At 41.5% G+C, this 12,010-nt stretch overlaps 1 protein-coding gene across 1 annotated transcript in view; it reads right to left on the bottom strand.

The window, feature by feature from the left end:
• The window catches only part of astn1 (astrotactin 1), a gene marked incomplete at both ends in the record, with an annotated part of 556,709 nt that overhangs the window by 257,065 nt on the left and 287,634 nt on the right, over positions 1 to 12,010 (bottom strand). Inside the window, one exon of the mRNA XM_083991516.1 lies at positions 10,725 to 10,852. Coding sequence (XP_083847642.1) covers positions 10,725 to 10,852 — 128 coding nt within the window. The remainder of the gene's footprint in view (positions 1 to 10,724; positions 10,853 to 12,010) is intronic.

Below are 12,010 nucleotides of genomic sequence, written 5' to 3'. Positions count from 1 at the left end.
TGCTGTTTGGAAATGTGGTGATTAATGCAAGAAATATGTTAAAACGGACACTATAAACCTGCCAGCTATTACATTCCATCCAAAATCCATTTGCTGCTTACTTGTTACACGACTGCAAAACAATCCGAACAAAATCTTAGATTTTCTTTTTTTTTTAAAGCGACTGAAACTTTCTTACATTCAACAAGCAGAAACTTCATCACTCAGGATAATACTTGCATGTACTGTTCAGATCCCCTCCATAGATCTAATCTACTGTGACCACCCAGGCTTGGCGTGCAAGTACAGTACATTTTGAGTCACATGCCCTAAAGTTAAGAATTTAGGAGGGGAAAAAAATGCTACATTGCTTAAGAGCCTAAAGCTGTTATATGGCACTGCTCGTTGATATCATGCACTAGCCTGAGGTTGGAAAACACACATACCATCGTTGAAGTACTGTATCTGGCCAGTCTATATGGGTGACTTTCTAAAGTTTCAATCTGATGAGACAGCAGATAAAAATCAGTGTGTCATCTTCTCGCACGGCCAGTCATTCCCAACATTTAAATAAAAAAAAATAAAAAAATGTGTGATTTGAGTGCACTGTGGTGTCGCTTGAGTGAAGCTTTAGCTGAAACTATACAGGATTTACAGCAATCTAAACTCACAAACTGCAGAGAATTTAGTTTCTTATTGACTGTGAAAGACAGTGACAGTGTTAGGTGGAGTTAATTGAAGATGTAACTGTTTTGACACTGTTGATTGTATCTATTCTTTTTCCAACTCATTTTTATTAAAGTCACATAATGATGTCACACTGTTTGTTTAGTTGATATGCAACAATAAGCAGTTAATGAGTAATAGCTTTTAATATTACTGCATTTAAATGACTGCCTAGTCTGCTGTTTGATGTTTAATTTGTAAAGATAATGAGATAATTGATACAGTTACACTAGTAAACTGGTATCAGGAGAGATTGAAAGCTCAAAGTGTTGCTCAATATAGGCCACCGGCAATAAAATAAAATAATGAGGTGTCTCTTTGCTCCTAAAGAAATGAAGTGGTTGTGAGAGGTGACAGACGAGATGAAATCAGCACAATCAGCATCTACGAAACAATAAAAAGTTACAGTCGCTCGCTAGTAAACCAAAATAAAACTGCTGATCTCAGAAAAAAAAAACCTTCACACATAATTCAGAGGCTTCCTGTAAAACTTCACATTTAATTACTTTAATCTCACCAAACCCCCCAAAAATACGCCAGCTACGTTCACGATCCTGACACCAAATCAGCCCCGTGAGACACGACTGTTGTCGCCTTTAAGAATTCACTCCAAAATGTGTCTCGGTGCTGAATAAATTATGGCCCCCGCATGTTTTCAAAGTACATACATGCTGAATAATTGCTGTGCTCCGGCACACTCTGACGCTCGGCTCTTCCTTAAACCAGTCACACCGAAGTCAACTGCCTCATCTGCCTCTTCGTGTCTAATCCACATCTTGACTAGAGGGCTGCTGTTTGAGGATTATGTCTTGAAAACCAATGGGGGAAAGATGAGGGCCCCTGAAGGCATGACCTTCCCTCACTGCCACCAATTATATCAAGGCCTTATAAAATATAGATTATGTGCCATCTCGGTGCTGACATATCTAAAGGCTTGGAGCATGGGGGAGTGCGCCGAGAGGCCATGGGCAGAACCCAAGGAGAGGCCAGGTTGAGTATGACAAGATGAGGGGAATACAGTAACACAAAGGATGACCTTGATGAGGACGAGTCGGCCTGCCCGAGCGGAGAAAAGATAATGAAATAAATGAAGAGGCTCACTTCCACAGGACTGTGTGATCAATTCCAATCTAATCAGGGCTCTAAATATTAAAATATACGCAGATTGAAAAGATATTCATTACCCTAAACTACAATCTGGACCAATAACCATGTATTATTAATGGATAGGAGCTGAGTTTGGAGCAACTGGCATTTAACTTTGTGTCTTAACCTTTCAGCATAAATGTCAAGTCAAATTCTAATAGAAAAGTTTGAAGTTCATCCAACAGTGATTTCATACATTTCAGCTCGAGTGTGTTTCCAGGCCCCACATATATTCAAAAGCCTAAAACGCGCTGTGGAAGACGATCAGCGGTGATCAGTGATGATATAAAACCATGAAAGCTTCCACAACCTAACTAACACACACACACACAAATACACACAAATACACACTACGATCTGAGAATCATAAGACTAGTCACAAGATGTTCCTGTGATGTAATCGACTGTGTTACAAGGAGACAAAATCTATTAATAAAAGAGCCTTACCTCACAGAACTGACCGTTGTCTGCTGCGAATATTAATCAAATATCAAGTACTAAGTGTAGTCTATACTTTTTGGGGGCATATCAGCGGTGTGAAAGGCCTCTTATCATAGTGTATGAAGTTTAAAAAACTGAACTGAACTGATGAAAAAATGAAGATAACATCTTCAAAAGCAACCCACCCCATATCCCTTAATAATGTAGTATTTCATTTTTTTAAGTAATGCTCAGCCAGTGAATACATTTCCCATCAAATTATTGTTATTGTGGTTTAGTTGTATAGAATCTAGGAGAGTGTGTTGGCCTACAACTCACATGAATATTAATATTTGACCATTCAGAAAAACTTGTCTGTGCAAATCTTACATAATACAACATGCATTAGTACAGCAAGTGGGAGTAGGTTATGGTTAAAGAAGGGGACAAGACTGACTTCAGGCCATGAAACTCCTCCTATGTGTCCAACTTGCTATGCGCCCACTGACCAACCTGACCTCATGTGTTAGAAAGTGATAATGTCACAAATCAGAAGACAAATTGAGGAGAAAACACAAATTCTAAGCACAAAATTATCTCAAATGTTAAAAGTATTAAAAGTATATTCTGACAGTGCTGTTCTTCAAGACAAACGACCCCGGGGCCTGTGCCATATCAGTTTCTACTGTGCTTTAGTGGTGCATGTCACTACGCTAATTTGCAATTTATCAAATTGCCACAAAGTAATTGACAAATGGTCTGGGACCAAAAGGACAGCAATTTCCTTTCTAGGCACACAGGGGTTGGGTTTGGTATCACTTTTAGTTGTAGCTGCCCTCATCTCCTCATGAAACGTACAAACTTCCAAAACACATCCTCAGCAGCTCTCTCCAGCTCTGTCTCTCTCTTCTCTAACTTCTCCTCTGAACACCTAAACTCTTGTGTCAGCTATTTCTCCAGACCTATAAGCAGAAATCTGCGGCTTTGATGGCAGGCGACGGGGTGAGCGGCTGCAGAGCCGTGGTGACTGGCAGGAGTGACGATTTCTCCTTTGGCGTTCTCGGATGTGTTCCATCCGTGTGCGCACACACACACGCACACACACCAGTTCAAAGACATACATATGATGTGTGTGTTGCAGAGAGCAGAGGCAGTGTCATTATGGCTGCTATCGGAGGATGAGAACGGGTCGAGACTCCCCTCCTGCCCTTTTGACCTCCGACAATGGATTCCCTCGTCCCCGCTGTGCCCTCCTACTGCCTGCAGAGGAACATCTGTCATTCATCCACTTGTTGGCTCCAGTTTTAGTCTTTGGCTATTCTCTTTCTCTTTCAACCTCTACGATTCCATTGTCTTTCTTTTCATCTCTCTTGCTCCATTGTCTCTTTTTCTCCCTAATTTTTCATTCTCTATCTTCTCTCTTCTGCTCTGTTATCTCCCAGGTTCCATCTTGGGGGAAATCTGCTTAGCAGCCTTGAGCATACTTGCTTTCCAATTAAATCAAGATGTATTTGCCTTTCAAAAAACTCCCTTTCCTCACTCTTTCTCCCATCGGAATAATTGATGGAGGTCTCTGGCCTCATGATGAATGGCTTTCAAGCCCACAGATGAATAGGAAGATGAATGATTTCACCCCTGCGAGGGGCCAGAGGAGGCTGGAACAAGGAATGCTGACATTGTGACAAATACACTGACCGTAGCAACCGAGCTGGGCCGAATCAGCAAGGGATGGAAGGGTGGCATGGATTCATCGCGGGCTCAACAGACGTTCCGCTCGCCGCCGCCGCCTCTGCACGTCTGTCCGCCCCACGGACAATTACCTGAGTCTCGCAATTAACTGCAGGCGCAGTGATAATGCTGACGAGCTGCCAGGAGACGGGCGGGGGTGGCGGCGTGCCAGGGAGCGCCGCGTTGGAAGCTTGTGTTTGTGCACTCGGTGGAAATGTGGAGGCCAAGAGAACAGGTGCAGCAAGGTGAGAAGATGCCCCGGGTGACATCGGGAGGTGCGTGCCACCACTTTCTTGGCCGAGATTGCGGCGCCGAAACAAGTTTCTCCTCTACCTTCGCACAACTTGCTGTCATGCAGCTGAGAGGTAGCAAATGTTTATAAGAATGAATTCAATGAGCGTGTGACGGGCCATCTGTTTTAAAGGGCCAACAAGTAAGACTGTTAGTGCCCCGCGGAACATAATGACCATAATATATCCACGTAGGGGGTGACAAGATTGTTGATCAGTCCCAGTTACTCAATGATTATGTTGCCAGCTGGTGAGTCGTTTCAAAAAACTTTCTGGCCCTTAACTGTTTTGGGACAAAAACTTGATCGTTCTCATTTCAGGTGCCAAGAATGAAAAGTGGAGGATGCGAGTGTTGCAAATAGGAAACATTCACTGGAGTTGTGTGAATGCAGTAAACCCAGCAGATCATGAATTGGTGTATTCTCACTCTTGAACTCATCCACCTTACTTATAGTAGTTTATAATTTCATTGTGCAAGTATAGAATGAAAAAAAAAGGAGCAACACTGGGAACAACTGCAGGTAAACCTGCATTAAATTGGGTTTTCTAGTCACTTGGTGGCAGCAGAAACAAACTTAACACACCTCTGACACGTCATCACTTTCTTTAATTGAAATGGCAATTTGCATAATGCGCATCCGGCACACATGGAGCAATATTTTCACTCTGTTGGAGTCTCTTTATCTAAATGCTCTCCACAGCAGGTTCACAACAGTAAAATTGCTGTTTATACATCCAGGCGATAAGTTGTAAAAAGACTCATCAGCGCTGATGGGAAGAGTAGAGTCAGGTAGTTCTCTTTTCATTTGTCACAAAGTGTGAGCAATTTCCTATTGTTATATGTGAAAATACTGATTAAAGTGAATACAAACGCTTATATTTTAGAGTTTTTAATAAAAAATCCCATCAGGCAGAGAACACAGAGTTACAGAAGTTCACTGTTCAGGACTGCAATACACAAAGCTTTGTGAAGGTCTGTCATATTCGCAGTGGGACTTTTCATACACTGTCTTGATTTACTTTTACTTTTTTTACGTGTTAGTTAATGCATTCATGTTTTCAGTTATTCAGCTGGACTGCTTTATATCATAAGTTGTTGCTGGGATCTCAGGTACATCTTGTATAAAAATAAGTATATGAGAAAAATATCAATTCTGCTATGTAACACATTTAGTATGCCTGAAGCACCACTGGGTACATTTATGGATACTGAGTGAATGCTTGTCAGCTTTCATGAGGCATTTATGTGATACTTGCATCATTTCTGACAGGACAGTGGAACGGTGTGTCAGTTTATTGGGAAACATCTTAAATATAAAAAGAGCTGGAGGGTAAATCCTTCTTTCCTAACACCATCCAACAGAGTGTTAGAGAGCTATTGTCAGATATTGTCTGTTGTATAAAAAAAAAAGTCATAAAAGAAAAAGTTGCATACAGGCTGAATGATGTGATTCTGTGCAGCACCATGTCCTCAGCTACAGCTGACAGCTAAACTGTGTGAATATCGGAATTTATGAAAATTCAATCTTCACACAAATGGTTTTGGTGCAATGAGTGTAATGTGTAAGTAGTAAAAACAACTCAATGTTCTGCATTGGCCCAACTACATTCTTACAGTGAGTTTTGATTAATTTGGTGCTGTATTTAGTCCATAACAATAACAGTACTCCAGTTAAGGGGTGAACCACGCACGCGTCCAACTCTGCAACTTTGCCAGCAAAAGTTAACTACGGTCGACTCCACACAAAGCTAAGATGTGGATTTGCTTCGCCACACAGACAGCATTCTTTTTTTCCCGCCCCTTCGCGAATGGGAATACGCGCCACTGTTATTCACGTATGTGTGATCGCAGCTTCCGCCACATTCGGCACCGGCTGCCGCTGCCTGCATTTGCACCCAAGCCTATACTGCCAGACACAACATGGATGCGCCCCGTCTGTGTCACTAGAATAACTCTAGGAGTCAAGAGAAGTTACCCACTATAGCTATAGCTATAGCTATGGAACAATGCAGGATTTGCAGCTTAAATATGCTACATTTCTACCTTTTAATTACACAGCTTTGGAGTAATTGTGATGTTTTAATAAATGGCTTAACTTGCTACGAGGGACAATGGAGGAAAGATCGGGCTGCCACCCTGGTGTCCCAGGTCTCGTCTCTGTGTGCACCACAACACAAACACGCCCTGTAACCCGTAATCATTTGTTTATGGCAGGTTAAACTACACACATGTAACATTGTATAATGTTATCTTTGTTGTAAACGAATGCACATGGCGAGGAGGAGGGTTAGAAAAACAGCGGAAAAGCAACCAGACTTACATAGTTCCTCTTTAAATGTAAGCATCACCCGTACAAGTTAACTGCATCAATAGAACCATAATAAAGATCTTTCAGGCATCGGAGGGAGATTTGCATTAGCACAACTACTAACACAACAAATAAATATGTGCAATGTTCAAACACGTTTTCTAGACACCAAACTCCTGACTGAGGAACATGTGACATCTTGAAAGACACTGGTTTGACCTGGTACTATAGTGGCGTGGTAGGAGGCCTGATCCACCTCTCTTACTGAGGAGGAGCAGATCAGTTTCCAGCCTCAATTGACCTTTTATCACTTTTTCTATGAGAACACCATGCTAAACAAAACATTAATGACAGCAGAGGATTTTTACTCGGTTAAAACCAGTCTGGGTATGAATGGCAGAACGAGACAGCAGCTGATTCAAATGTAACGCCAAGACTTTGGTTTTCACATCATTCCACATCCTTGTCAGTGGGCCACTACAGCATGTTCTTCTTCCATCAGGCTTCCGTTCAATTCTTGCATTGGTTGGGGAAAAAGTGTGAAAAACTGCACCACTGTGCCCCAGAGTACCCAGTGTGCTTCTATGGCACCCAGCTGGATGCTTTGAAATGATATCTCATTTCATGATATTATTCTTCAATAAAGCCCACGGCTGCTGCAGAGAAGGCCCCGACACAGAGTCATGAGAGGAGTAGTGCCGCCACGTCTGGCCTCTGTTCTGGGCCGTGTGCACTGCGGGCCCAGGGGCAATGTAGGGATAAAAAGGTTTGAGCTGTGCAGGCAGACAGGGGGGGGGGGGCAGAGAAGGGGACGGAAGGAGGGGGACAGGAGCTTGGGGACGTGACGGCGGAAGATCCATTTAGATTAGGCGGTTTTAATATCCTCTGAAGTTTCCAATAAATGGCAGTTGAAACCACCGCCGCTCCATCGTCATTTGATTGTCCATCACCTCTGACACAACCCTCAGATGATGTAGTTTTGAATTGCTGCCCTGAATGGTCTCGTATCTCTGCTGTTATATCAACAACAAGCGATAAAGACCATCCTGCAATCTGCTGCTTTCCACTGTAAGGCAATTCACAAGCACTTACACAGGTGCCTGGAATAAACTTAGCCAGCAGGCTGCCTGAATGAAGCATTTTCAGGAAATATGCTAAAATATAATGATTAATTTTACTCTCTCTATTATACCACTCGCTACTGCTCTCTGAACATGAGGAAATAGGTTATTACCTATGCTGGCAGAGCTGGAGGGTATCCTCCCCATTACACATGTCTGCTCCTTCCAAAAAAAACAAGTTCTACAACTGAAATTCTGAGAAAAGGCAAATACTATTTCCTACTTCTATCAAACTGGAGTGCTTCTTTAAAGACAACTTTTCTCTCAAACTACTGTATCTGCTTCCCTATTCAAGTAGTCGGTCAAACATCTACCCAAGACTGATCAACATAATCTCAAACATTTGGAGTAAAATAACAGAAAAAAGTTAGGTCCAACTCAGTAGATAATGATGCCTTGAGATGGACGATGGGAATCGTGGACGCTCACTTGGAAACACTTGGTTAACAGAAAGCAGAGGATATTTACTCTTCCGTTTTTATTCTCAATCTCTGTTTGCTGTGCTGCTCCAGCACTGCTGCCATGAGCTGCGCTGGTAATGAAGAGAACAGTGAGATGGCGTCTAATGACATCGACTAATGAATTCAGACAGTGATGGTACAACCCATTTCTTTGTGCAACAAAAACACTTTGTGTGAGGCTGGGGGTTTGACTGGCTTTATTGATCAAGTAAACCAATCCCACATCCCGTCTTGGGCGTCAAGTCACTGTTTTTATTGGTTTTTAACCAATGCTAAGAGTTTCTGAACTAATCTGTCACAAAGTTTAGTAATGCTTTAGTTGTCACGACTGATTTTATATTGTAAAAACTGATAATGTAAGAAAAATAATATGTTGTAAATCGATGATTTACAGATACCGTCATGCCTAACCTTTATGTGCAGAAGACGTCCACCAAAGAAACTAATGGGAGTTATACAAACTCTGCATATTCAATGGGCACATTTCATGAGCCTCATATTCCACCACACAGCCCCATCCCATGCACATTCCTCATTAAAGGGGAACAATGCAAGTCTGGTCACTTTTCCTCTGTTTTGCTAACCCTCCTCCCAGCCATGTGCATTTGTTTTCAACGAAGCCGGGAGAAAGCAGCCCACGGAGCGGTCAATAATGTTAAATATCATATACGATGTTACGATGTTTATATTTGTGTAGTCTTATCTGTCATAGACAAGAGACTATGGGTTACATTTGTGTTCCGGTGCCGCCGAGACGAGATCTGGGACACCATGTCAGAGACGCTAATCTTGCAAGGCTGGTTTTCAGCCAAGATACATTAGGTGGAAGGCAGAGAGCCTCCATTCTCTCTGTAACAAGTTATACATCATTTATTTAACCATCCTACTCCGAAGCTGTTTAATTAAAATGTAGCATAGTTAAGCTAAACATCTTTAACACTGATGGGAGCAGTAGCTGACGCAACCAAACAAGACAGTCTCCCAAACAAAGGTCAGACCTGGTGGACACCTCCGATAATTTCAAATACAAAGACCTATTCAGGTGTTTGATTCTTGCAGTAAATAAGTGCAGGTGGAGAGGTGTCAAGTGAGGTGCTGGAGAAGGCAGTGTATGGCAGAATGGTGTCAGTGATAATATAGTTATGTGTTTACTGAGGAAATGTTGGACTAGGGTTGTCAAGAACTAAATAAATGAATTAAAACAATAAAGAGACTAATCAATACTAAAAATTATTACCGGATTACACATCAAGAGTGCTGTCTTCACCTCCAGCTGACACACAACTTCATGCAGCATGGCAGCAGACAGGCCGGCACACACTCGCTTCACTAGCAGCTGAACACATGAATGCTAGTTGACATTCACCTCACTGAGCTGACTAAAAACACCGGTTTCAGTCAAAAACAAAAAGGTGAAGACTTTGTTGTAAAGTATTTTACATATAAGACACATGGTCAGAGAAAGGCTTCAGAGTGTGCTGGGTATCAATTAATGGACTGCATCCTGCAGAGGACACAGTGAAGAAGGTTTTGTCCTCTGCAGGTCAGACCCTCTCACAGGGTCTACAGAGGAGTGACCACTGCGTTCACAGGCCTACCTGAAGCGCAGCTTCCGTTGCCTGGCAACCTCAAGAGCTGCAGCTCATTCAGCTGATTTCTGTCTGCAAATGCGTTGATGAAGTCTGCAGTACATTTGCAAACAGTTCAAATACAAACACAAAGAAATTACAGAAAGGAAAACATGATTCAAATTGTCCTAATTTTTTTTTTTTTTTACATTTTTTTCCCTGCTGCCACCTTCAAATTGGGGAAATGAAGGCTGCATTTTAAGGAGAACTCTGAAATGGGATGCTCCAGGTCAAGCCGCTGTAACGCATTCAGTCTTCAAGTGCAGCCTCTGAAGGATATAGCTCATGAACTGAGATGCTGCCATCATGTTGTCATTGATGTTATCGGTTGTATAAGAAAATAAGTGTACTTTTCTGTCATTTTCCCCCTGATATATTGAAAATGGTATAAAGTATTCTCCTGGGTGTTGGTATTGAGTTTGAAATTCAAATTCTAGTGTAGTGACAATCCTGTTTTTCAGAAAACATAAGAAAAAGTGAATGACGGTAAAAAAACTTGGTAAAAGTTTTAGAAGATCTATAGATACAGTCCAACTCAGTCCTGTCGGACTAAGCAGCAAATCAAATTCTGAATAGTTCATAAATATCATACTTGGTCTGGAAAAGATTTGTATTGGTCTGTATCTTTTAAAACAGAGGGATGCTCTGGGAATGGTAAGTATTTTACTACAAGCACAAAACACAATGTAATATCAAACAAGGAGCACTTCACTCCCACTATGACCTAGACATTCTCCTACAAAGAGCAGAGACGAGACTCTACCAGAGCCCAGCTACACTCAATATAATTTGGAACCAACACAAATTGTACTCAGGGTTAGGTCACACTTACTGTTGGCCATTTTTTTTTTGAATAATGAGGAATACCAACAGGCCAGTAGTGGACAGGTGCGAGCTATGAAATATGCTTTCATACCTGTGAGGTATTCTGGGTCAGGCACAGGGTCCGACAGCTCCTCGTGGCACTGAACCTCGGTTGGCACCGATGCCACCACCATGCCATCTGGGAGCTGCTGCTCGATGCCTCGGGCAAAGTTCTTCTGCCTGATGTGAAGAGAGACACAGCACAACTGGTTAGAGACATTACTCAGTTGTCTAACATGGGGAGGGAAGAGGGGGAGGTGGGAAGCAGGGAAAGCAGTACAGAAGGATGAAGATGAAATAATGTTTTCTTTTTTTTGTAGTCTTTTATATGTTGCACAAGGTACATTTATAAACTAAACTTGTGTATGTATTATTTCTATTCATTCAGGTCTATCTTTTTTCCTTGTGTGTATGTTGAGTTTTCCTATTCTGGTAAAATGCCATTGATGGTTTACAGGTGCATGTGATGAACAGTGATGGGAATAACAATGTTATAAAATAACGTTATAAAATAACAGCATTACTAACGGTGCTACTTTTTTCAGTAACAAGTAATCAAAAAAGTTACTGTTTCCCTCGTTATACGTTGTTACAGTTACTGACAAATGTGCCGTTACTCGCCGTTATTTGACTCGTTGTTTTCTTTATATACTATTTATTTTTAGTCCATCAACCAGCTGGGAAAAAAAAGCTGTTTATCTGGAACTGACAGATAGTTCCAGATAAACGAGTGAATGAATGTGAATAAATGAGAGTTATGGTTAATGGTTTGGGGGGGGCGAGTCCAGGTAATTTGACATATTTGAGCATTTTATAAAAAAAGTAACAATAGATACTTTACCTGGTAATAAGTTACTTGTATAATGTAGTAGCCTAATTCAGTGACTAACTCAGTTCCTTTGGCAGAAAGTAACTATAACTATAACAAATTACTTTAAAAGTTACATGCCCAACATTGATGATGAATGACACATTCACATTTTCTGTTTCTGGCTTCCAGACCATCTCAGCCAAAATAAACGTGCAAAATCCTGCTGACTAGCAGGTTCCTGTTATGGGATTTAAATGAGGAATCTTACAAATCAACATCTAATATCAGTGGAAAATGAACTAATCCAGGACTGAATTTCAGTTTCTGAAAATTCCACAACAGTCGAGCATCAAGTGACAGTAATTGTGGATGTAGACGACATTGACGCTGATGTTGGGTTTAGTCTTATTTATGGCAACAAAATAAAGTGTTTGTAGTGAGTCAAAACTATGAATCACTTTGGGATGACCTTCATTAAAAGCCATGGTCATACACAAGGGTGAACAAGTCAGAAGAAGATGAAGCCA

This window comes from Trachurus trachurus (assembly GCF_905171665.1).
Source record: "Trachurus trachurus genome assembly, chromosome: 17".
Taxonomy (NCBI): domain Eukaryota; kingdom Metazoa; phylum Chordata; class Actinopteri; order Carangiformes; family Carangidae; genus Trachurus; species Trachurus trachurus.
This window is presented reverse-complemented; position numbering and strand designations above follow the sequence as displayed.